The sequence below is a fragment of the Notechis scutatus genome, chromosome 7 (genome assembly GCF_049901735.1).
Source record: "Notechis scutatus isolate UNSWTSFEM ecotype Mainland chromosome 7, rNotScu1.2, whole genome shotgun sequence".
NCBI classification, from domain to species: domain Eukaryota; kingdom Metazoa; phylum Chordata; class Lepidosauria; order Squamata; family Elapidae; genus Notechis; species Notechis scutatus.
The window spans coordinates 23,365,479-23,393,266 of NC_142015.1; the positions used below are offsets into that span (position 1 = coordinate 23,365,479).

At 40.3% G+C, this 27,788-nt stretch overlaps 1 protein-coding gene across 2 annotated transcripts in view; it reads left to right on the forward strand.

Moving 5' to 3' along the window:
• Positions 1-27,788, forward strand: part of CLMP (CXADR like cell adhesion molecule) — a 48,222-nt gene that overhangs the window by 12,119 nt on the left and 8,315 nt on the right. For both annotated transcript variants that reach the window (XM_087970139.1, XM_087970138.1), the window contains 4 exons: positions 24,177-24,334; positions 25,838-26,039; positions 26,768-26,932; positions 27,085-27,207. In XM_087970139.1, coding sequence (XP_087826265.1) covers positions 24,177-24,334; positions 25,838-26,039; positions 26,768-26,932; positions 27,085-27,207 — 648 coding nt within the window. The remainder of the gene's footprint in view (positions 1-24,176; positions 24,335-25,837; positions 26,040-26,767; positions 26,933-27,084; positions 27,208-27,788) is intronic.

Sequence of the window (27,788 nt, forward strand, 5' to 3'; positions counted from 1 at the left end):
AGACTGTTTTAAGTATTACAGCCCAGGACAAAGCTGTAAAAGGTTCATAGTTAGAAGGGACCTTGGAGGTCTTCTAGTCCAACCCCTTCTTCTTAAAGATCTCTTCTTAAAGAGATTGAACAAGCATTTGTCTGAAATGGTACAGGGTCTCCTGCCAGAGCAGGTGGCTGGACTAGACAACCTCCAAGGTCCCTTCCAACTCTGTTATTCTATTCTGTTCTATTCTATTCTATTCTATTCTATTCTATTCTATTCTATTCTATTCTATTCTATTCTATTTTCTATTCTTTTCTATTCTATTCTATTCTATTCTATTCTATCTTCTATTCTATTCTATTCTATTTTCTATTCTATTTTCTATTCTATTCTATTCTATCCTATCCTATCCTATCCTATCCCATCCTATCCTATCCTATTCTATTCTGTTTTCTATTCTGTTCTGTCCTGTTCTAATCTAATCTAATCTAATCTAATCCAATTAATATTCCTATCTATATTTGTAGAAGGGAAAAAAACAGTGCACTACCTAATTTCTTTTGCATAATATTCCATTTACAAGGTGTAGATGACTTATATTGCTCCATATTCGTTATAAAGCATATAAGGAACACATAACAAATTAACGCAATGTAACAAGGTTACACCTCCAAGGGCTCCTAAATTATCTCCTCATATTAACACATTTTATGCATATGAGCTTTGAAGGTAAAGAAATTAACAATTCCACCACACAACTCAACATTGTTATAGCAGTGTCACATAAAGAAATTCAGATGACACGATTATTTTTGAGAAGACATATTAAAAGTGTTTATAATAGAGATACATCTCTCATAAATGCTCTTGAGAGATACTGTTGAGGAGGTTGGGAGTTGCATTTTGTTCTTTCAATTCTTCCCATATTCCTATTTCTCCCATACTCCTATTCCTGATTTTCATTATTTGTAGAGCAATGCATTTTTTTTAATGTACCAAATTGCATGAAAAAATTGTCCTTGTTGCTTTAAATTGTCCTTTTTATTTTTCTGTGCTGTCATTGCCTGTAGAGATAAACATCAATCCAGAGAGGTCATATTGTCCTACAAGCTATAGGTACCTGTAACTGTTACATGAATATATATATATAATTTATATATAATATATATATTTTATATTTATTTATATTTATATTTATATTTATATTTATATTTATTTATTTATATTTATATTTATATTTATATTTATATTATATATATATATATATATATATATATATATATATATATATATATATATATATATATATATATAATATAATATAATATAATATAATATAATATAGTATATCATTCAGCTTTGTTAGGGTATTTTCCCACTTTGTAGTTGTGCTTTTAAAGTTGTAGGCGCAGAATCTCATCTGCCATCATCAGGCTTCTGTATTGTGTTCGGCGAACACAATTCACTACAACGAACACAGACGAACACAATACAGAAGCCTGATGATGGCAGATGAGATTCTGCCAAACGTTGCTACAACTTTAAAAGCACAACTACAATGCGTGGGAAAATACCCGAACAAAGCTGAATGCCATACATGTAAGTACCGCGAAAACTTAAGAAAACTAATATAATATAATATAATATAATATAATATAATATAATATAATATAATATAATATAATATAATATAATATAATATAATATAATATAATAATATAATATAATATAATAATATAATATAATATAATATAATATAATATAATATAATATAATATAATATAATATAATATAATATAATATAATATAATATAATATAATATTTTATTTATATATATATATATATATATATATATATATATATATATTATCATATTTACTCTGAGAAGCACAGAGCTAAAGACACAAGCCTGAAGATGATGAATGAGACTTCATCGACGTTGCCTCACGCATCATCACAAAATCTCCAGAACCATAAAGCCTACAAACTTGAAATTTGGCACATATCTTCCTCTGGCCTTCTAGGTGCTCACTAAGAAATGGTTTTTCAAAATGACCATCAGAGCATTAGTATTTTGTATATTGACCCTCCAGGACACAATAGGATTAACCCATCTAGCAGCAGAGCTCACTCCATCGCACAATCTCCTAGGACATTGCATCAGAGTCCAAGCTTCAACCAAACTAGCTCAGACAAATATGATCCCTACATGGCCCCATGGAAGTCAATAGAATACATGTTCTTGCACAGGAACAGGAAGATTGATCATTAAAACCATCTTTCCAACCAAGCCTCCATGTTTCCAGTCTTTATCCCAGTTTGGAACTGAACCAAATGGATATTTCTTCCAACAGTAGGATTATCATGAGGAGAAAATCGAGACAGAACATAAATGTAATAATAACAAGGAAGAGGAGATGATGGTTAATCCTTGGACCAGGATAGTAAATCTTGTATCCTGTCTGTTATTCTACCAAAGAAGACAATCTAATGATGTGATTTTAGTGAGTATAAACTCTTATTTAGGGAAAAGAAATATTTAAAAAGTAAAATGAAATCCTAACGCCACTTCTGTTTCCAAAATGTACCCAGGGAATAATAATTTCAATCCAGCCATGCATGTAACTGTTGTACATGAATAATACCCCTTGTCTATTAATAATGTTCATATTTGTTGCTCTGAAAAGCGAAAGGCCCGGTAATATGAAAAGCAATGTTATTTTTAATATATTATTAAAGATCTCTTGCCAATTATACAGATTAAGTATTTGTGCTCTACAATGCACCACTGCATTAAATTGTCTTTAGTGCAAATAAAATATAGAAAAAAAATCAATAACTCAATAACAAAAGATAAAACATTTTCAAAAGCCTCAATTTGAAGTAGCAAAATACTTTTCTGAAACTAAATTATCCCTCCATTCTTGCCCAAACAATATTTTTATTTGCTTCATTGGAGATTATTTATCCATCCCTTCCGTTTTGACAATCTGTTTTCAAATTCTCAAGAAACAGAATCCAGATGTTTCAGTCTGGGGTAAATATGTTGGTTTTATTATCCTGGCACTGAGTCAAGTCTATAGAGGCATGTAAAGGTGTGTGCCTTCAAAAACAACCACATCACACACAAGGCAAGATTCTTAACCATCAGGTCTTGTCTATCTACAGTAGAGGTCTCCAAACTTGTGGACTTAAGACTTGTGGACTTCAACTCCCAGAATTCTCCAACCAGCTATGATGGATCTTTGAGAATATTTTGAACTTTCATCAGGCAATGAGAGCTATAAAGCTCTTCCAAAAAGGGGAGAGGGCAACCCATGATCCTCTGGGCAATGACATTAACCCTCTGGAGTGCTTTCCTATCTGCCGCTGTGCAATTGGCAAACCATACAGAGGTGCAGTACGTTAAAATGCTCTCTATGGTACAGCAGTAGAAGATCACCAGCAGTTTTCCATTCAGTTGTTTCCTGAGAAGTCTCAGGTAGTATAATCTCTGCTGGGCCCTTTTGACCAGGGCTGCAATGTGGGCACCCCAGATCAGGTCCTCTTTGATAGCAACACCCAGAAACTTTATATTGACTGTTTCCTAGTATGATTTGATTGCTTATTGTACCTTATGACTATTATTAAGTGTTGTACCTTATGATTCTTGACTCTTGATGAATGTATCTTTTCTTTTATGTACACTGAGAGCATTTGCACCAAAGACAAATTCCTTGTGTGTCCAATCACACTTGCCCAATAAAGAATTCTAATTCTAATTAAAACTGGCCACTTGCTCCACTTGGTCTCCATTGATAAGCAAGGGCTGGATGTCTGATCTATTCCTTCCCCTATAAGCTCCTTGGCCTTTTTGGTGTTAAGGACCAATTTATTGTCTCCACTCCACGAAAGTAACCGGTCCACCTCATCTCGATAGGCAGACTCGTCCTCATTGGTAGCCATCTTCTGAGCATACTCTAAATGTCTTTTTTTTTAATTGTGATGCCCAAAACCAGACAGACTTTTTTTTTTCAAGTGGAGTCTCACCAGGGCAGATTAAAGTAGAATTATTTCCCATCAGCTAACTCTGTACTTCTATTAATGCACCCCAAGGCAGAATTTGCCATTTTTCACAGATGTGTCACATTGCTGTCTCATCTTGCTTTTGGGATCACTCAGATCCTTTCCTGCCCGTGGCTGCCCAAACCAGATTTCTTTTTTATCCTATATTCAAACTCATTAAATACATAAAAACTTTATGCTTATACCTAGTGCTCAGAACAGATTTCTTCCCCCCCTCAAACATTAAACAAGCTGCATGCACACATCATCACAGGGTAGATGGAATGTTTTTAAACATAATTGTTTTATTGCCCGCAGGGTAAATGGAATGCGAAGGACATGCAGGCCCTGGGCCTGTTTTCCTCTTCATCTGATCTCTAGATTGCACACCGATTCTGCTGAAATACGGTTGATTTAAGGGTGTTTTTCTGCCGGTGTCTCATAATAGAAAAATGCATAAACAAGCACAGTTTGGCAAGGGGTGATCAGCTGGGAAGGCTTCAGCTGGGATTGTGCACAGATCCCTCAGTTAAAATCCTGAGCTGGGTTTCTTTTTCGTGTTGTTGGAACAAACCCTGCTGTGAAGTTTAGTTTGGAGAGGTGGACGGTGTGATCATCCTGAGATATTTTTTTAACTAGGTTAAAACTACAACAGGTTATATCCGGGTTTGTTTCTTTCAGCGGTTGTGCATATTTTTATCCCTTTACCATTGACACCAGGTGTGTTTAAGCGTGAGTGACAATGTGTCTGAACTTGTGCAGTTGTGTTGGCAAGAACGGAGCTGGAGTTGGAAGTGGTTGGACCGGATTCTGACTCCACGGAGCATCAAACCAGCAAATGAAGCAGAAAAGGGGCCCCCTAATGCTCGCCATCTTGAATGAGCCCTAGAAATCTTGACATCTATGAAAAGGAGAGGCTTAGTGTGAGATGTGGCTTGCTCCCTTCCACAGGAAGCCAACAGCTGCATATGACTTGCCAACAGCAGAGAGACCCCATGTCAGCTTTGGAAGCCATTTTTTTACTTGGAAGCTTCGAGGCTGCCACATTCAGTGCCCGGGAATTTGGGAGGGGGAATTTCATAGTGAGGTAGAAGATTAGACACAACAACATCCTTTCTCAGAGAGTCAAGGACATGTTGCTCTGCACCTGGAGGAGAGCACCTGGGGGGGGGGATGTCTCCAGTTGGGATGAAGATTTGATTGGGCCATGTGATGGACTGATGGATGCAGGGGATGGATCTTTGATTTTTCTTTTGAGAAGGAAAAACCCGGAACTCTCAGATTCGGGTTTTCCCAGATGTGACAATATAGAATAGAATAGAATAGAATAGAATAGAATAGAATAGAATAGAATAGAATAGAATAGAATAGAATAGAATAGAATAGAATTCTTTATTGACCAAGTGTGATTGGACACACAAGGAATTTGTTTTGGTGCAAATGATCTCAGTCTACATAAAAAGAAAAGAAAAAAATACATTTGTCAAGAATCATAGGTATAACACTTAATAGTAGTCAAAGGGTACAAATGAGCAGTCAAATCATACTAGGAACCATAATAATAAGCGATCAAATCATACTAGGAAACAGTCAATAAAAATTGTAAGGATACAAGCAACAAAGTTACAGTCATACAGTCACAAGTGGGAGGGGATGGGTGATAATGAATGATGAGAAGATTAATAGTAATAGTAATAGTAATGCAGACTTAGTAAACAGTTTGACAGTGTTGAGGGAATTAGTTGTTTAACAGAGTGATGGCGTTCGGGAAAAAACTGTCCTTGTGTCCAGTTGTTCTGGTGTGCAGGGCTCTATAGCGTCGTTTTGAGGGTAGGAGTTGAAACAGTTTGTGTCCAGGATGTGACAATATGAGAAGTCTAATAAAATGGAATTTTGAGGAATTGATTGTCTCAGAGTTTAACGGTTTGGAGTTGGTTAGTTGGAATGCTGACACCCCAAAAGTTGCTTAAAGAAATGGACAGAAGTTGTTAAGGTTATCTGCAGCGCAAGATTGTCCCAGTGGACGTGTTCACCACTGCTCTACAAAGCAGAAGCAGAACCAGTGGGTTCAGATGTTAAGGAAGGAGATGCAGGCTAGACATTAGAACAGGAGAAGTTGGGAGCCAGTGGAACAGAACTGGCCCGTGAAGTGTGAATTCTCTTCTAGTGGAGGCTGGATGATTGTGGTGGCTCAGTGGCTAAGATGTGGAGATTGTTGATCAGAAAGGTTGGCAGTTCGAATCCCTAGCGCCGCATAATGGAGTGAGCTCCCGTTACTTGTCCCAGCTTCTGCCAACCTAGCAGTTCGAAAGCATGTAAAAATGCAAGTAGAAAAATAGGTACCCTTTGGTGGGAAGGTAACAGTGTTCCGTGTGCCTTCAAAGGCATTTAGTCCTGCCAGCCACACATGACCACAGAGACGTTTTCGGGCAGCGCTGGCTCTTCGGCTTTGTAACGGAGATGAGCACTGCCCCCTACAGCCGGAAAATGACTAGCAAATATGTGCCAGGGGAACCTTTACCTTTATAATATAATTTATAATAATATTTGGAATAAATAAGTTGTGGGATCCTCATCCCTGGAAGCTTTCAAGAAGAGACTGGGCTGTCATCTGTCAGAAATGATGTAGAGTCTCCTGCTTGGGCAGGGGAGGGGGTGGACTAGATGACCCGCCAGGTCCCTTCCAACTCGGTTAATCTGTACCTGTATCATGTATTCGAGAATCCTTTTACGTCTTCAGCTGAAGTCAGTTGGTTCTCTGATCCTGGCTTTAATTGCCAACATGTCTGGAAACTTAATTAAATGCTAGGCTCAAGAAACCATCAGAGAACATTATTAAACATAATTGACATCAAGATGACTTTGAGGTTTAAATGAGTATTTCTGAGACGAAACTAAAGGGCTCCAGATTCAAGAGCAGGGAGGAGCAGCTATGGCAATTTTATGATCCGAGGACTTCCAACTCCTAGAATTCCAAAGCCAGCATAGTTGGCTTAGGCATTCTGGGAGTTGAAATCCAAAAATCGTTAGCGCTAACGAGATTGGCCAAAATATATCCAAATACAAATTCAGAATGTTGGAACTGTAAACAAAAGACGGAACGTTTTTTCACATGTGGTGGCAATGCCCCAAAGCTAGAAAATATTGGATAAAGATACAAAGATGGTTACAGAGATTATGTAACACCAAATAGAATTTAAACCTAAAATATTCTTATTGGGAATAATTAAAGGGAAATATAGCAAACAAATCCAATACACCCTTTTACATATAATAACAGTGGCGAGGATAGTTTTTGCATAGGGCTGCAAAACAGAAAAGATACCATCTGAAGAGAAGTTGATACAAAAAATACTAGACTGTGCTGAGACGGATAAACTTAAAGCAGAATTAAAAGGCAAGGATGAATCGGAATATTATGTGGTTTGGGTTAGGTGGTATAAATGGGTAGAACACAGAAATAAGAATTAATGTATAGGAGTAAATGTAAATATCTGTATTATTGATGACACAATACTGTTAACAATGTAAATAGAGATGTGCAATTTTTTTAAAAAATAAATAATACAAAAAGTCAAGATACAAAAGAGGAAACTTGTAAAAAAAAAATCCAAAAGTCATAAAATTGCTATAGTTGCCCGTCCCTGTTGAAGAGTGAACACTTTCCTTACTTTTGCCCACAATACAAGTTGTTTTCCGTCTTGAGTCTCCCACTCACTGCAGGGTTGAATTGTGGACCAAGGGAATAGACGCTTGGAAGGGGATTGAGCCATTGTCAGGATGAAAAGTGGAGAAATTTAAGCGGATGTTGATGAAAACCAGGTTGAATTAAGCAAAGCAGAGATTTATTTTATTTATTTATTTATTTGATTTGTCAATTGTTTCCAAGATAATAAGTATAAGTGTATACATAGTTGTGAATACATGAAATGGGTATATATAAGAAAAATAAAAGAATAGAAAAACAATAGGACAGGGACGGTAGGCACGTTGGTGCGCTTATGCACGCCCCTACGGACCTCTTAGGAAAGGGGTGAGGTCAATGGTAGACAGTCTAAGGTTAAAGTTTTTGGGGTTTGGGGAAGAAACCACAGAGTCGGGTAGAGTATTCCAGACATTGACCACTCTGTGGCTGAAGTCGTATTTCCTGCAATCAAGTTTGGTGCGGTTTACTTTGAGTTTGTATCTGTTGTGTGCTCTTGTGTTGTTATGGTTGAAGCTGAAGTATTCATTGACAGGTAGGACATTGCAATGTATGATTTTATATACCATGCTTAAGTCAGACCGAAGACGGCGTAATTCAAGGTTTTCTAGTTCTAGAATTTCAAGTCTGGTGGCATAAGGTATTCTACAACGAGTAGAGAGTGGAGAACTCTTCTTGTGAAATATTTCTGGACTTTCTCAATTGTGCTAATTGAGATACCCCGTTCGACAAATATTTAGCCACTGTAAGTGCAAAACTGTGTATAGATGGTGGGTGAATATACCTGACTCAGCCAACTCTTTGTTTATTCTGGACTGTTTTGACTGTCTGAGGAATGTGTGGATTTGGTGAAGGGAAATGATGCATTTGATAAAAATGTAGAGCCACCTACACACTTCAGTCTGAAGTGGTTCGACTTTTGGGGTAGTTTGAATGCCACATTTAAAAAAAAAACAAACCCTCAAGGATTGTTTTCCTCCAAATATATTTTAAACCAGCAACTAATTTTATTTTGCGGTATTCTCTTTCATTCATTCTAGCCATGTCTTTGGAAGGAAGTCTGCCCAAAACTTCAGTTTGTTCTCATAATAAAAGGGAAATGTAATCAAAATATATTTACTTGTATACAGTAACCAAACCCAAGACGTTCCACACATGGAGTTTTCTAAACAGCTCATGGGACCATCAGTTTGTTGTAGCAGTGAGGGTACCAGGCAAAAATTGGGAGACTGAGTTATAGTCCTGCCTTAGGCATGAAAGCTGTCTGGGTGACTTTGGGTCAATCCCCAGGAGATGGTGAGTTCTAGTTCCGCCTTAGACTTGAAAGCTGTCTGGGTGACTTTGGGCCAATCACCAGGAGACTGTGAGTCTGCCACTAGAGTTCTGCCTTAGACATGAAAGCTGTCTGGGTGACTTTGGGCCAATCACCAGGAGACTGTGAGTCTGCCACTAGAGTTCTGCCTTAGACATGAAAGCTGTCTGGGTGACTTTGGGCCAATCACCAGGAGACTGTGAGTTCTAGTTCCGCCTTAGACTTGAAAGCTGTCTGGGTGACTTTGGGCCAATCACCAGGAGACTGTGAGTCTGCCACTAGAGTTCTGCCTTAGACATGAAAGCTGTCTGGGTGACTTTGGGCCAATCACCAGGAGATGGTGAGTTCTAGTTCCGCCTTAGACTTGAAAGCTGTCTGGGTGACTTTGGGCCAATCACCAGGAGACTGTGAGTCTGCCACTAGAGTTCTGCCTTAGACATGAAAGCTGTCTGGGTGACTTTGGGCCAATCACCAGGAGACTGTGAGTTCTAGTTCTGCCTTAGACATGAAAGCTGTCTGGATGACTTTGGGCCAATCACCAGAAGACTGTGAGTTCTAGTTCTGCCTTAGACATGAAAGCTGTCTGGGTGACTTTGGGCCAATCACCAGGAGATGGTGAGTTCTAGTTCCGCCTTAGACTTGAAAGCTGTCTGGGTGACTTTGGGCCAATCACCAGGAGACTGTGAGTCTGCCACTAGAGTTCTGCCTTAGACATGAAAGCTGTCTGGGTGACTTTGGGCCAATCACCAGGAGATGGTGAGTTCTAGTTCCGCCTTAGACTTGAAAGCTGTCTGGGTGACTTTGGGCCAATCACCAGGAGACTGTGAGTTCTAGTTCTGCCTTAGACATGAAAGCTGTCTGGGTGACTTTGGGCCAATCACCAGGAGGCGGTGAGTTCTAGTTCCACATTAGGCAGAAAAGGTGCTGTCTGGGTGACTTTGTGCACAAAGGCAGCTAGGTGATCTTGGCTCTCTCTCTCTCTCTCTCTCTCTCTCTCTCTCTCTCTCTCTCTCTCTCTCTCTCTGAAGATAAGCACTAATTACTTCTGAAAACTTTTCCAGGAAAACTGCAGGCCAAGCACTCACTGGAAGTCAAAACTGACTCAAAGGCGCACATAGGGGGAGAGAGAGAGAGTAAAAAAAAAAAGAAAGATAGTTTATCAGGAAAATCTGGTGGTGACAAAATTTGTTGAAAGTCATTAGTCAAAAGTAAGGGCTTTTTACAATGAACCAAGATAAACAATTCACAAAATTTGTCTTTTTAGCTCAAAGATTAGTCAACAGTGAGATTAAAATCATTCAAAAGAGGAGAAGACAAATGAACAACCTAGGGAAAATAACAACCAGAAAGGAGATAGAAATAGAGATGCAGGCAGTAAGAGGAAAAACATGCTCCCAAGAAAGAAAAGAGCGGAAATACATAACACACCCTTCTCAAGTGTTAATCTGGCACCAAATATGCTTTTCCAAAATTTCAAACAGCCCCTAAATTTATGTTAAGTCAACTGAACAGCACAATGAAAAACGTTCATATATAACTGCTATTGCAGACCATCAGTTTACAATATAGTAAGCCCATATGTTTAACAGACATTGGTATAAAGAACTTTGGACCCGAAAGAACAACTTATTCTTTTGGCCTCCACTCCCATTTAACAGATACTACTAAATTAAGAGGCCTTCCATTAAGCCATTAATTAAATCTAGGTTTTACTTCAAAGGCTATCTCAACTCTTTAATTTTGTCAAATGACATAAATTCAAATTGGACAGGCATGCCCCTTCTTCACTAGGAAAACATCCCAGTAAAAAAAAAAAAAAAGATTGACCATTTCAACATGAAACTGTTTGGTGTTGGTCAACCTGTCACAAAGGTTTTTGGATCAATCAAGCAGTCAAGAATGGCAAAAAACATCCAATGGAACCAATGGAACAGAAGTTGCCTTCAGAAGTTGTGGGAGCTTCATCACTGGAGGCTTTCAAGAAGAGACTGGACTGCCCTCTGTCAGAAATGGTGTCAGGTCTCCTGCTTTGGCAGGGGGTTGGACTAGATGACCTACAAGGTCCCTTCCAACTCTGTTGATCTGTTAACTAGATATACCCTGGTACAGCTGATATTGAATAAAGACATGTCTATTTCTAAACTAATCACTAGAATAAATAGAACACATCCTTTTCCAGTTGGAAGTTTCTCCCAGTATTTTACAAGTGATTTTGATCGTCTGTGGAGAACAGATTCAAAGGGAATATAGTGAAATCAGGGAAAGCAAAATATCTTTGGAAGCTATATGAATTTTTAGTCAAGAATGTAGGGGTGCCCTTGAGACTAAAGAGACAATAATCATCAGAGAATCATGCCAACATTCAAGAAAATAACCTAGTTTGCACTGTGTGAACTTTGAACTCTTTGGGGATTTGGCATGGCATTGCACAAATATCTCTGATTCTTGTGTAAGTACAAATTTACCAAGGCAAAACCATTTTTGATTTATTCATTCTTCCAATTTCCCAGAGCCGCTTCCCTCTCTCGGGTTCGCATCTGCAAAAAAAAAAAAAAAATGTTTTTTCTTTTCCTTCTGAATTATGATTATTATGTTAACTGAAGATGCCTTTTCGCTCTCTGGAAAAGCTTTTCAATGAAAAAACTCTGCTAGAAGACAAATAAAACCCTCTAGTGTAAAGGAAGTAAGACATGCCACAATTTTTCAAAATGATTCAACTTGTCTATGATATGGAGGGGGGGTTGGACTAGATGACCTACAAGGTCCCTTCCAACTCTTTTAATCTGTCTCTGATCCTTCCCTTTGCCTCTGTCAGTTTAACAAATGATACAGTCAAGATTTCAACCGATTTCTTTCTTGGGTAGTACTGGTATATCTTGGAAATAATTCAGAGCCAACTTGTCACGCTGAGTTATGTTGTTGTTATGCATACAGATTTCATCTGTTGGACCCCCACCCCCAAATAGATTCTTATCCAGACCCAAAACCATCAATAACAAAATTATGATAGCGATGACTTCTACTCCAAATGTTCAGTTTCCAAGACCCACAAGGAGCAATTCAGATAAAAAAAATTTAGGCGCAATATAAACTTCCTCTTAGGCTAACTCTCATGCACATTCCCTGCAGTCTTTATGGTCAGTGCCCCTTTATAAAATAGCTGGCCTTTTCACATCTAATTAGCAGTTGATGGTATTTATTAGGCCACATGCAATAACATTCATTTTGACTTAGCATGTTTGAAACGTTGCGTTCATTGACTAGATAGCTTCATAGATCTCAGCCAGTGCATCTTTTTGTTCAAGTTGTCTATTGATCTCAAGTCGTTTATTAATCTCAAGATGGCGTCAAAGATCTCTTCAACAGCAGGTAGACTTAAGCTATGGTAAATGGGAATTCAAGCACTCTCTGATGTGCAGGAAAAGATCCTTACAGTTTGCTACAACTACTTGACTTCCCACCATAGATATGGAACAGGAGAAGTTCTACTTCTTCACAGAGAAAAATTAGCAGAGGGATACAATAGAGATCAAGTGAGGTACTAATACCACTCTATAAAGCCTTACTAAGACCACACCTAGAGTATTGCATCAAGTTTTGGTCACCACACTATAAAAAAGATGTTGAGACTCTAGAAAAAGTGCAGAGAAGAGCAACCAGGATGATTAGGGGACTGGAGACTAAAACATATGAAGAATGGTTACAGGAACTGGGCATGGCTAGTCTAGGGAAGAGAAGGACCAGGGGAGACATGAAAGCTGTCTTCCAATATTTGAGGGGCTGCCCCAGAGAGGAGGAAGGGGTCAAGCTATTCTCCAAAGCACCTGAAGGCCAGGTAAGGAATAATGGATGGAAACTGATCAAGGAGAGACTCAACCTAGAAATAAGGAGAAATTTCCTGAATCAACTCATGGAACAGAAGTGGCCTTCGGAAGTTGTGAGAGCTTCATCACTGAAGGCTTTTAAGAAGAGTTTGGACTGCCATTTGTCAGAAATGGTGTAGGGTCTCCTGCTTGGCGGGGTTGGAGTAGATGACCTACAGTACAAGATCCCTTCCAACTCTGTTAATCTGTTACTTTCAAGGGAAGCAATAAGATTGTGCAATAATCAGTTGAGTAAAAGAAACACAAAATGACCTAGGACCTTGGCCATTTCCACATGTGGTTCTAGATCTCCTTGGAAAAAGATCTCCTGAGAGGTAGCTCAAGATCTCCTTAGGATCCCATAAGTTCCAGCTGAAGATGTTGCTGAGTGCTTTTTGGCTAGATCCTGCCTTCTTCCAACAGCATCTCCTTGCCCCAAAACCACACGCACACAAAACCCCACCCCAAAAGGTTGCTGACCGCATTGTCTGGGGGATGCAATTCACATCCCAATCAGATTTCAAGAAACATCCGGTCCTATCCCTTGTTTCAAAACATTCCTTTAAATTAAGAAATCAGTTTGCAGCATCTATCCCTAAAAGCAGTTGCTGATCATCCAGAAAATGAATAGTTCTCCAAAATGGGATAGAGGTATTTGATTCCTCTAGGTTGGGCCTTGCCGAGAGCAGATTCAATTAGCAGAATCCTAGAAACACTGACATTAACTCCAAAGGTGCTTTTTCAGGAGGTAACTGGACTTTCTTGTTTATTCTTTTGAAGACATTTCACTTCTCATCCAAGAAGCTTCTTCATTCTATCAGAATGGTGGGGAACGGAAGGATTTATACTCCTTGCAGACAGCTGGTCATTTGCATCCTTTTAGAGGGTCGTTGAGGCTCCTGGTTCCTATAGTAGAGGAAAAATTGCAGAGTAATAAAATTGGTTCCCAGGGGAAAGTATTTTATTTTGACTACACAACCCCAGCTATCTCTAGTCTTCCCCCTTCCTTATCCCTCGCTCCAGTGTGGCAACACTGAAGCTCCAAAATGGCTTCAGCCAGACCAGCTTCAGGGTTGACAGTCTTCTTGTTCTCTTCTACTCCCACCAAAAGCTTCCACTGGTCCATCCCTTTCTCTTCTATCTCTCCTGGAAGCTTCATCTGATCCCATAGTGAAATTTAGTGCATCTTACACTCTTTTTAGATGACATTCAGATACATAAATAATGTGGAAGATGAGCCAACCGTAACAACTGACATTCTTGGACAGCTCTTGTTGCACCAAAGTTCTCAAAATAGTAGAACTGTGATGACCCAAAGGGGTGTGGCACAAAAGCAACAGAGTCACAAAAGTAGGTAAAGTCCCTTTAATTCCTCCAACTTGGCCCCCCAATGTCCAGTTATCATCGGCTGGAGAAAAAACTCTCCCAAGAACAGTTTTTAAAGGGAAGAAATTCAGTCCGACCCCAAAGTACATATAAATTATAAATAAAAACCAACTCAAACCATGCTGCAGCAATTAATGAGACAAGGCAGGATAAGGAATTGCAGACTTCAAAAAATAACGAAACACACATGGTTGGGAGGATGCCAGAACCCAGATAGGACTTAACAAACAAAGATAATGCACACTTTGCTTCCAGCAAGGTGCTGTGTGCAAACACCCTTTATATCCTGTTTTCCCAGCTGCAGCTAATGAAGGGAATCAGGACCTTTTTCTCCCCCGTAACCCACGTTGCTCCGTTCTCGGTTCCTCCCTGCGTGCCCTAGGATGAAGAGGGGGTGGGCCTGGGTCTTCCTCTGAATGCCTAGCCGGACTATGCCCTTCCCCAGTTTTCTCCACAGCCACCGGAGCCACACTCCCACTCCCTCTCAGCTGTTCCACCTACTCCTTGGAATCAGATTCCAACAGGGGCATGACAAGAACTGAGTTTTGTTTCTTTGGTGGTGGTTGGGTTTTGGGTTGTTGTTGTTGTTTTTTAGTTTTTTTTTCCTGCAGTACCAAATTCCTTGTGCCGATTTGAAGAGCGGAGGCCTTAATTGCCAACTGAATTATTCAGCATGTTACAACAACACTGGAGAGATTTTCCTGCCAGGCGACAACAGGAAAGGAGGACATGACAACATTTGAAAGATGAACATTCAGTGAAGCGTTAAAAGGCGAAGGCAGAGTAGGCTGAGAAGTTATCGTCTAGCTTTTAGTCTCCGGATTCCTGCCATCTGCCATCTTTCACTAGCGATACACCCTGATGTAACTAATAAAGAGACACGGCACTCACTCCCACTTTGTGGTCATCGTCGCTGTAAGAAAAAAACCTTCAATTTTCCCTTCATCTAAACCTCATCGAATACTCTCCACCATTTCAGTCCAAAAACAGCTTGAATTATGACGCTCATTGACCACAACTGGAGACAGGGGTTCCTTCTCTAAGACACTACCTACACCAGGGGTGGCAAACTCAAGGCCCAGGGGCTGGATTCGGGCCACAAGCTGCCTAGATATGGCCCTCAGAGCTGTCCTGGAAATAGCAAAGGGCTGGCCCGGGGTCCCTCTGCCAGTGAAAATGGGCCTCGTGATGGCCTTCCTGGGCTCCGTTTCCACTGGCAGAGGGTTGCAGGCAGTGGTGGGATTCAATTTTTTTTACTACCGGTTCTGTGCGCGTGGCTTGGTGGGCGTGATGTGGCTTGGTGGGTGTGGCAGGGGAAAGGATACTGCAAAATATGTTACATACAACATCTTACCAGTTAATGAATATTTCAGCTTCAACCGCAACAACACAAGAGCACACAACAGATATAAATTAATTGTAAACCACTCCAAACTTGATTGTACAAAGTACGATTTCAGCAACAGAGTGGTCAATGCCTGAAACTCACTACCTGACTCTGTTGTCCCCTGCTCAAACCCCCACTCCTTTACCCTCAAACTAACATCCACCGACCTCGCCCCATTCCTAAGAGGTCTGTAAGGGGCGTGCATAAGCACACAATCATGCCTACCATCCCTGTCCAATTGTCCCCAGTTATTCATACCTATTTCATGTATTTATACTTACGTTTATTTTTATTTCTATGGTATTGTAAGCATTTGACTAAATAAATAAATAAATCAAATAAATAAAATCCCCATTCCCTCCCCACCCCACTAACCTGCTTTCCAGCTCCGTTCTCCTGCGCAGGGCAACAAAAGAAAACCCAGCCAATCAGCTGGGACTCAATGGGAGGCAAGAGAATAAATGGGGTTGGCAAGGCCAGTCAGAGGTGGTATTGGCCGGTTCTCTGAACTACTCAAAATTTCCGCTACCGATTCTCCAGAACTGGTCCGAACCGGCTGAATACCATCTCAGAATGTCTGGTTTTGCTGGCAGAGCGTTCGAGCTGCTACAGGCGCCCCCAACACAAGTGACTTTGAGCTGACCACACCCACCCTGGCCATGAGGTCAAACACAAACCTGTTGTGGCCCTCAGTGAAATCGAGTCTGACACCCCTGACCTACACAAAACATTACTTTCCATCTGGAGGAGGCAGGGTAGCATTGTGTGAATGCCTGCGAATCACAATTATCTCTTCAGCTCCCAGAAAATCATAGGAGGTGATGATCTTTTTCATCAGAAGGGACCGGCTTTCACTTTTCAAACTTTTGGAAGAGTTTGTAAGAAATTTCAGGGAAGAAAGCCATTTCTGTTCCTATTGTAAAAGGCCTTCAGAAATGATTAAAGACATACGTATGCGAAGCAGAACTTCCAGATTCCTAGTTTTGTTCCATATAGCATCAACCTTGTGAAGTCTCAAGTTTCCTTTTTCCGTTGTGTATTCAAAATGGACAGTGATTAATGTGTGTGTGTGTGTGTGTGTGTGTGTGTGTGTGTGTGTGTAGGCATATATTTATGTATGTATATAGCGTGTATATATGTGTGTTTGGGAAGATGTATACTTTCTCTTGAGTGCAGGCAACAGAATTTCATTTTTAATGTGGGCCTCACAGTAAAAAAAATGACAATAAAATTATTTCCTCTTATCCTGTCCTATCTCTTATCTTATCCCATCCCATCCTATCTTATCTTATGTAAAAAGCCCAACATTCTGCAGCCAATTTCTTCCTGTTAAAATGACTGCATTTTAGTAACACAGTTTCAGGCAACTTTTCAGACAGAGATAAGGGTAGCAGTTCATAGAATAGAATAGAATAGAATAGAATAGAATAGAATAGAATAGAATAGAATAGAATAGAATAGAATAGAATAGAATAGAATAGAATAGGAATGGAATGGAATGGAATGGAATGGAATGGAGCGGAGCGGAGCGGTGTGGAGTGGAGTGGAATGGAATGGAATGGAATGGAATGGAATGGAATGGAATGGAATAGAATAGAATAGAATAGAATAGAATAGAATAGAATAGAATAGAAAAGAATAATAGAATAGAATTCTTTATTGGCCAAGTGTGATTGGACACACAAGGAATTTTGTCTTGGTGCAAATGCTCTACGGTTTTGAGTGTGTTCAGTGCCAGATTGTTCCGGTTACACCACGAGGCAAGTTGTATAACTTCCTGTCTGTATGCAGGTTCGTCGTTGTCTAGAGACCAGTCACTGTTGTGTCATCTGCAAACTTCAGGATTTTAACAGATGGATCATTTGAGATGCAGTCATTGGTATATAGGGAGAAGTGGAGAAAGCACACAGCCTTGCGGGGGGGAGGAACGGACTGTGTTGATTGTACAGGTATCGGATGTGATTCTGCTTAGCTTCACCTGCTGCTTCCTGTCTGTTAGACAGCTTATGATCTACTTACAAGTGTGTTCAGGTGCTGCTAGCTGATTTAGTTTAGTTAGAAGAATGTCTGGAATGATGGTATTGAATGCTGAACTGAAGTCTACCTACCTTGCGTAGGTATTTGGAGATTCGAGATGCTGTAAGATGTAGTGCAGAGCCATATTAACAGCATGTACTTTATCTTCCAGAGCTCTTGTTTTAATTTTTTAAAAAATGGCAAATTTGCCACCAGATATCAAGATGCAATGATATCCTATGCATGGGACGATAATACCAGAGTAAAAAAAAAAAAAAAAATGAACGTCACACATTTTCTTGTATATTTTCTTGGCTTTCTACAGCAAATATCCAGGATATAATTCACAATTTTTTCCACCTACTCACCTTCTGACGATCATTTATATTTCCGGCACAGCTCAGCAATTATCAGATTCTTAAAGGGCTGGCACGGTGTTCTGATGATGTGGCATTTCTGTGTAAATCCTTCATTCAGCTTTATTTTATTTTTTTTGCCTTCTGCAGTTTGACTCGCCTTTTATTCATGCTTTCAACTTACAGATTCCAGCTGCTTCTTATCCTGTAAAAGAGCAAAACGGAGGGGGGGGAGGAAATCCACCCCCTTTTCCCCCAGGCACAGAGAGAGAGAGAGAGAGAAAGAGGGAGGGAGGGAGAGAGAGAGAGAGAGAGAAAGAGAGAGAGAGACTCCTAAAAGCTTTATTTCAATCACGAAAAAGAGTCAAATCAGGCTAGGCCTCCAAAACACTAGATTTCTACAGCTTGACTTGACCAACCTCTTTGCTATGAGCCCTGTTAGCTGGTCCCACCGGGATCTGACAGCCATGAACTATTTTTCAGGCCAGACACTTCTGCCTCTCCACCAAATTCCTGAAACGGAAGAGCGGCTAAGAGCAAATGGCTCCAGGCATCATGCTTGTGGGACCGAGCCTGCCTGGGGGAACCCTTGAGACAAGATGAACCTCTGGCCTCTCTTCTGCTCCGAGCCAAAGACAACACAAAGCAGATGTGTGCAGAATCGGGAACAGGACGGATAGATGAGATGACAGGGCAGTCTAGCCAATTCTTTCTGTGCGAATATGGCGCAAAATTCACCCCCGCGTCCTTACGGGCTCCATTGATGAAGCTGCGGTCACAGGGGTGGGCTTCAAAAATTTTAGCAAGGCGTTCTCTGCCCGGGTGCTGGGTGGGCGTGGCCATGGTGGGCATGGCCTAGTTGCCTTCCTTCCTGGGGGGGAACGGGGGCGTTTTCACCTCTCCGGGCTCCGGAGGCTTTTCTCAAGCCTCTGGGAGAGCAAAAACAGCCTCCTCAGACTCCGGAGGCTCTCTGGAAGTTGGAAACAGGCCCATTTCCGGCCTTCCTGGACTTCCGGGAGGCCCGATTTTTGCCTTCCCCGAGCCACCGTGCGTGCCCTGCACTTGCCTGCACCCAAAACAGGCCGCGTGGAGACTTCTGGGAGAGGGGAGGCAGGGCAGGGTTGTGGGTGCTACAACGTGGGAGGTTGGGCAACATGACCACCAAGCCACGCCCACCACCCAAACCACGCCCACAGAACCGGTAGTTAAAAAATTTGAATCCCACCCCTGGTTGGAAGGGACCCTCGTCCAGCTCCCTGCTTAGGCAGGAAACCCTATACCATTTCAGAAAAATGGTTGTCCAATGTCTTCTTTAAAATCTGCAGTGTTGGAACATCCACAACTTCTAGAGGTAAGCAGTTCCCCTGATTAATTCTTCTCCCTGTCAGGAAATTTCTCCTTAGTTCTAGGTTGCTTCTCCCCTTGATTAGTTTCCACCCATTGTTTTTTGTCCTGCCTTCAGGGGCTCTAGAATGTGTGAAACCTGGCTTGGTAGTAGAACTTGTGATAAGAAGAGAATAGAATAATAGAGTTGGAAAGAACCTTGGAGGTCTTCTATTCCAACTTCCAGCTCTGGCAGGAAACCTGATACCATTTCAGACCAATGGTTGCCCAACAGGGGTGGGATTCAAATTTTTAACAACTGGTTCTGTGGGCGTGGCTTAGGTGGTGGGCGTGGCTTGGTGGTCATGTGACTGGGTGGACACAGCTTGGTGGTCATGTTATTGGCTGGGCGTGGCCAACTCAATATCACTCACATCGAGGCACGCATCTCCTCGCCTGGCCTCTCATGACTGTGGAGATGCTGCAACAGTCGTAAGTGTGAAAAAGGGTCATAAGTCACTTTTTCCAGTGCCATTGTAACTTTGAATGGTCACTCCACACAAGCAAAGTACCAGCAAAGGAGTGGAAAAAAACTGCAGAGATGTTCCTGAGACAGGAAGTCTAGTCCTACCAAGAATGCAATAAGGGTTAACAGAGAGGCAGTTTCTGTAAGCAACACCAGAATGTTTCCTTCCTGTCTTCCTTACAGGATTAGCCCAGTAATTTCTTCTAACAACTGGTTCTCCAAACTGCTTAGAATGTTAACAACCGGTTCTAGCGAATAGGTGCGAACTGGTAGAATCCCACCCCTGCTTCCAACTCTATTATTCTAAATTTGAACCCCATAAGGGGAGAAAGGAAACAGAACTAGGCAAAGCACATTCTTTCGTGCATTTTATTCATTTTATTTATATTTCATATACTTCTTAACCGCCCTCCTCCCTCATTATTTTCTGATGTATAAGAGAGTTATCTATTGGTGATAAAGGTGATTCTTTTTACCAATTCATCTTCAGGTGAACCTAGGTCAGGAAGGGAAAACTTTGACTCAACTCCCATCTCTCCATAAAGCCTGAGGTGGACCAGAGCTCAAATCTTATACAGTCCCAAAATAACATTCTCCACTTTAATTGATAGCTGTCCCATTTCTCATGACTATTGAGAAAGCATTTGACCTGCACTGAATAAACCAAAAACCAATGGCATGGCAAGGCTCTCTTTACAACAACAAAAATTCTGAGATTTTTTTCCCCCAATATCTATGAAAGGATTATTCCATACACAGCGCAGACCATGAAACTCAATCTGCCAATACCATTAAAAGGATGAAGTAAATAGATACAATTAGTAGAATGTGGTAGGTTATAAATTTGAGGGAGAAAACCTAGTAACTCTAATGCACTTTCTAAAAATGGAAATGACAGTTTGAAGTTGCTGAGTGGATAAGTAGTGTATGCTTCTCAATTAATCTCAGTTTTTTTAATGGGATGTAGTAAAATGCTACAATCCGGGAAAGACCTGCTTCAAATATTAATTTAAGTCGTTCTCTTCTTCTTTGCTAATAACGACATGCAGCTCTGTAGCTACACCCACCAAATTTGAAGCTTTGTTCATTTTTGAGTTTTAATTATTATTTTTCATAGAGACATGGAAAAACGTTTTTTTTCCTTAAAAAAAATGTTTCTGCTTCTTAGATTTAAGAATTTCCAGCCAAGTACAACTAACTCTAAAATAAAAATAATCTTCAAAAGTTATCAGTTCAAACACTTGGCATGGCATTGTTCTTTGAGTCAATTCTGCCCTCTTGCGGTGCAACTCACCAATTGCGTTCGTCTCTTTTAAAAAAAAACAGGTTGCTGTTGATTTCCATTTTCATAGAGGGAGGTAACTATGTAAACAGTGCTTTGTTTTCAACGGCAAGCAATCCCAGTGGGAAAAGTAAGGCTCAAATCAGTGGAGAATATGGACAGCAATTGCTTAGCTACCAACACTTAGCCAATTAAAAAATGCTTTTTTTATGCATATATTTGCAATCCCAAATATAAACCAAAAAAAGTGCACACTGGGTAAGGACTACTTCTTTGATACTATGCATCTTAGAGAAGCTTCTCTTTTGGTGAATAGAGATTAAGAGCAGCCGTGTTTACTTCAAGTAATTTATTCTGAAGGTATCCCCAAGATCAAGGGAGGTACTAATACCATTCTATAAAGCCTTAGTAAGACCACACCTAGAATACTGCAGGGGTGGGCTTCATAAGTTTTAGCAGCCAGTTCTCTGCCCGGTTGCTGGGTGGGCGTGGCCATGGTGGGCGTGACCTAGTCGGCCTCCTGCACCATGATATGGGGGGTGTGTGTTTTCATCCTTCCTGGGCTCCGGAGGCTTTCCTCAAGCTCCCTGGAGGGCGAAAATGGCCTTCCTGGGCTCTGCAGGTCCTCTGGAGGCCAGAAATAGGCCTGTTTTTGGCCTTCCAAAGCCTCCATAAGGCCGATTTTTTGCCCTCCCCAAGCCTTCCCTTCCCTGGCATCCAAAATGGGCTGCGGGATGACTACTCGGAGGAGCAGGGTGTGGTGGGAGGGGCCAGCCAGGGGTGGGATTTGCTGGTTCGCTGAACCAGTCATTAAAAATGATAAAATTAGCTACCGGTTTGCCTGAACCGGGCCAAACCGGTAGCAGCCCATCATCCATCAATGTCTGACCTGTGTTCTATCTCCCTCTATTCCCCTACCGCCAATAGTTCGTTGACAAGATGAAATGCGATAATAGAAGCAACAGCAAGAAATGAGTAGATTGACATTTGAAATTAGAGAACAAGAAGATAAACAATTTTATGAAGTTTGCGATCTTTTTTATCAATGGTTAGATAATACAATATAATAATAAAATATTTAGAAACCTAGGAAATAATGAATATACTTTTTTTTTGGTTTTGATAATATTTTGATAATATTTTATTAAGATAGACTTGGTATGATTTTATGATTTGTTAGAAAATAAATTAAACTATAGTTATCTCGCTTAAGTATGAATTAGTAAAATTATAGTCAAATGATTGTTTAATAATGATATTAGGATATATAATTGTTGATTGATAATATGAGTTATTATGTAATATAATTATTATGATGACTATGAAATGGATGCACAAAAAGGAGTGGTAAACCAACTGATACACTGTCTGTATATTTATGAAGGATGATGATGTTTTTATGTTATGTTTTATGTTTTATGTGTTTTTGTTTGTTGTTAAAATCAATAAAACTTTTACTTAAAAAAAATAGAAGCAACAGCAAGAAGTTTGAGAGATGTACTCACACTTGAGAAGTTATTTAGCCCTTCTCCGGGAGTGGGTGTTGTACAGGAAAAAAAAAAGAGAGAGAGGGAGGGAGATAAATATTGCTGGGATCAAGACAGAAACATTCCAAAGTGACTCAACATTCAAAGGTAATTTCCAAGTACAGGTGTTTTTTTTCCTTTCTCATTCCTCCAGAATACTTGACTCTAAAGACTAAAATGCTGATCTTCCCCATTGATGTCATGTCTGTTTGCTTTTTTTCTTTTTTCTTTAAAAAAAAGCAATCCTTTTACGTCTTTGGAAATGCAAACAAACTTGAGACAGAGCTGCACCCTAAATGTTGTATATCTGAATACTAATCTACTAACACATAACTACATGAATGCATTCAAAAGACGTACTATTTATTTGTGTAAACAAAATACACATGCATTATTAATCATTCAGCACCAGGTAAAGAAGTTTATACATTGTTGTTTTTGTTAACGCTCCTCCCAAAGGAGAGATTTCCTTCTAAGCTAGGATTTACATCTGTTTCTCGCTTCACATTTTCAAAAGAAAAGAACCAAGAGTGAAACCATCCATTTAAAAAAAAAAAAAATACAAGTACAAACAATTAGATCCCAATCACACCTTTGGAAGAAAAATTCAGTCTGATTCCAAGCTGGGAGAAAGGCGCTGGAAATAAAATGGAGGTTGACTGCAAGGAAAGAAGATTTGTTCAATTTCTAGAAACTTCAGTGATAGTAGCAATGTTTCTGGGGTGGCTGACAAAATGGCTGAGTGAATGGATGGATCTTTATAGGTTTCTGGGGTGTGTGTGTGTGTGTGTTTGAGATGCTCCAGGGGGGTTGTGCAATGTAGTGAGCCTTGTGTCTTTTGTTATTCTAATGGTGGTGGGTAAATCCTATTATGTCCTAAAGGTCATGTCCTGTCCTTAGAATTTGGGTGGGGGGAATGTGGATTTTAATCCCATCAGCTCCAACCTCCTGTGAGTTTTGTTGATGAGTAGATTGGCCCATTCCCCTGAACGAATACAAAATCTCCATCTTTAAAGATGTGTGGCTTCTGCTTGAGGCTATTAAGAAAGACTGGGGTTGCTTTCTGCGTTTAAGAACACATTTCTCCATTTCTCCTTTGAGGAAATAATCTATACCACCTCACATAATATTAAAAATAAAGAAAATTTAAATCTGGGGAGGGGGCTTCCTATAACACTAACTAAACACAACAAAATGAAAGAGTACTGATTAATTTCTGGTTCTTTACAACTTTTCCACATTCCTGGCTATGACCAAATTAAGTCAATTAAAAACTAAAATAAGCCAACAATGAATAAACTATCATTCTTAAAAGTTATCTTGTTTTTAAAAAATGACTGCTTACCCCCACCCACCCACTGCCAAAGCAAGGTCCTTGATATATTATTGTCCCATATTGCAACCAGAAAGGAAACTAGAAAAACAATATCGATGAGATCAGAAATCAGTTAAATGGCTTAGTTCTTCTTTTTCAGCCTCCTGTTGTACTTGGATGTCACAAGCTCAGACCGAATTTAAAAGGGTGGCCGAAGCAAACGTAACTTTGCCCTGCCTTCATCGCCTGCACCTTCTGGAGCCAGCGAGTCTGGATATAGAGTGGCTGCTAAAGAATTCTGAAGCTGAACCGAAAGTGGTAGGTCTAAACCTAGTGTTCCAACTTTAAAACACGAGGACTTCAGCTCCCAGAATTCCACGTGCTGGCTGAGGAATTCTGGGAGTTGAAGTCCACACATTTTAAGGTTGCAAAGTTTAAGGAACATCAGTCTAACCGCTAAAATACATTAGCCCTAGTCTAGAACATTGTTGTATGGCCCATTTGCTAGGATTGTCAATATTTATAGAATGAATATTTATAGGTATGAGAATGTGGATTTATAGGACTATGGATCAGGCTTTCTTGCAAATGCACATTGCAAATAGCTTCTTTGTACACGCTGATGTATCCGGAGTAATTAACACAGGACCAAGCAGAAGGCAAAAAGGTGTTTAAACACTGTCTCTCTCTAATTCTTTAAAACAAGTAAGTCTTGTTATGCCCCTGTTTACTACAAATCTCCCTTTTGCACAGCCCTATATTATTGTGATTTGCCTTCATTGTGATTTTTAGCTCAAAAGGAAAGAATCTGCTTATAAAAATGTGGTTCATCCACTGGTTTCCCGACAAGGCTTACCAAAGATTTCACAGCAGTCATCCGAGCATTGAAAACATTTCTTTTTTCAACTGGACTCAAGAATGGCTGATAGACAGTCAAAATTATGAGTCATGACAAGTCATCAAATATACCATTTAGTGGTTACAGCAGGAATTCCAGTACCCAACAGCCATCTTAAAAATCATCTCTTTTCCGATCTTTGCAATTAAGAGGACTGAATTTCATTTTTTTTTTCACACAGTGCAAAGATAGCAGAAGATACATAGATGTCTGCTGAGCTTTTTGAAAGGATCAGAAAAGATCAGCCAAGTATTTTCTCTTTCACAATTGCTTTGCAAAAGCAGCAGTTAAACTTAACTTCCTCCAAATATTCAGCTCTTCTGATGAAATGAAGTATGAGATAATCCTTTAAGCAAGCAAACAAAAACCATTATCAGGTTATGATCAGCTCCAGATTACAGCTTGGAGGCTTAAAGTGCTATTCACTAAACACAGAGACATATATCAGGCACTAAGAATTGAGTTCCCTACTCTCCAAAAAAAAATCCTTTCCCTCTTCCTTAAATAGTGAAAGAAAGTGTTAGATTTTCAAAATAAACCCTTCTACCAATTCCAGTTATCAACAGTCATTTGGAGAGGATTAGTCTGGCTTGTAGAGATTGAAGAGAACTCCATATTTCATCACGTTAAACTCATTTGCAATATGCATGTTTTCCTTCTCTAAATTGGAAGTACCTTAAAATTTGGCTTTATAGTGAATCCCAGTTAGAGTGTGTGGCCAACAGATCCATTAAGAAATACAGTAATTATGAAACTGAACTGGTGCATGCTGTTATTAATAATTTTGAAAGCTTGCCTTGTTACTGGTTGTGTGAAGTGAGTAATCATAGCTGGGGAGGTTATCTGGTGAACAAATAAATGCTGCCATAAGTTTAACTAAGTTTGCAAAAGACCCTTAGCTGATGAGCAACTTTGTCTCCCAGGTGATCACTTATGCAGGAGGCAACATCTATCATGATATGATCGAAGAACAGAAGGGCCGTGTTTCATTTGCCTCCAATTTCCTGAGTGGAGATGCGTCTTTGGAGATTTCTCTCCTGCAGCCAAGCGACTCCGGGCAATATACATGCAAAGTTAAAAATGCTGGACAGTATGAATGGACACACATCACTCTGAAGGTTCTAGGTAAGATGGTCACCACATTTCCAAAACAAGTATTTAGCTTTTCAGTTGATTATCCTGGGTTTTTTTTTTTTTCTGACCCACAGGAAAAATCTCACTGATTGTCCCAACGATGCTTTTTCAGGATGTTCTTGTTTTTTTCATTTGAAGACGTTTTGCTTCTTACCCAAGAATCTTCTTGGATGGTCAGAGCTGAAGAAGCTCCTTGGACGAGAAGCAAAATATCTTCAAAAGGAAAAAAACAGGAATGTCCAGTTGCCTCCTGAAAAAGCACCTTTGGGACAACCATGACCTGGATGACGGAGAATCTCTACAGACTTTTTAGCTATGCGACTTGCATTTCATTTATGTTTATTTATAAATACAATATGCAATTTGGGATGAACACCCTTGGAATGGTGTGGGAGTAGGAATGCATTGCCCGAGGAAAAAAACTGCAGACTACAGGAACCGGGAGCAACACTCAGGTGACCCTGAGGACACAGATAAACCTCCAAGTGGCCTCAAAGACCTGCTAAAAGGATGCAAATGACCAGCTGTCTGCAAGAAATATAAATCCTTCCGTTCCTCTCCATCCAGTCAGAGCCGAAGAAGCTTCTTGGATGAGAAGCGAAATGTCTTAAAAAAAAAGGTCCAGTTGCCTCCTGAAAAAAGCACCTTTGGGACAACCATGACCTGGATGACGGAGAATCTCTACAGAATCTCACTGAGTGTTTCTTCTTCCTTTCCAGAAAAACCTTCGAAACCCAAATGCTGGAAGGAAGGGGTGGCATCTGAAGGAAAAGAAATCACTTTACAATGTAACTCCGTCTCTGGCACAGCCCCTATCATGTACACGTGGCAGCGTGTAGACGCAAAGGGGAAAGTCGCGTTTCTGCCGCCCTCCACACGTCACAGTGAGTTTGGCCGGTTCAAACCATCCCGCCACTTCCCCCGGGGAATTATCCTATTTCTTATTTAAAAGCATCACTGTTTACACCAGGCAAATTGTACAATGGAATGATACCATTATGCTCCACACGTCATTGAATCCCTTCATTTATTTTAGATCTGTCTAATCCTGCCCAAATTATTGTGAAGAATCTCACATGGACGTTCACAGGATCTTACCAGTGTATTGCCTCCAATGAAGCGGGAGAGGAGAGCTGTGTCATACAGGTGACAGTGCAGCGTAAGTACGGAAGACCCCTGGAAACATTTGAACTGAGTTTGGGAAAACTACGGATAACCAGGGCGGGAATCAGAGTATATGTATTCTGCTACAGACTTGTAAGATTCTGTTAATATAGTCCTCCATTTACAACCGTAATTGAGCCCAAATTTTCTGTTAAGTGAGACAGTTATTGAGTTTTGCCCCATTTTACGACTTTCTTTCCACAGTTGCTAAGTGAATCACTTCTTTGTCTTTTTAATGACCCCCGTAATCCCTTACGGTGGGGTGGAGTCTGGGCAACTGAATGGAGCTGACAGTGTGCTGGCCGGATGCCCTTCCTGTCGCCAATGCAGAGTTTGTAGCAGATATTTACGGTACTCATGGTGCAGAGAGATCTGCCGCTACCTAGGATCGAACTCACAGCCTCCTGATTGTGAGGTGAGAGCTCCACCTCTAGGCCACCTCACCCCTCATGCTAAGTGAATCACTGCAGTTGATAAGATTAGGAACATGGTTGTTAAGCGAATCTGGCTTCCCCATTGACTTTGCCTGTCAGGTCACAAAAGGGGATTGCGTATCTTGGGACACAGCAATGGTCG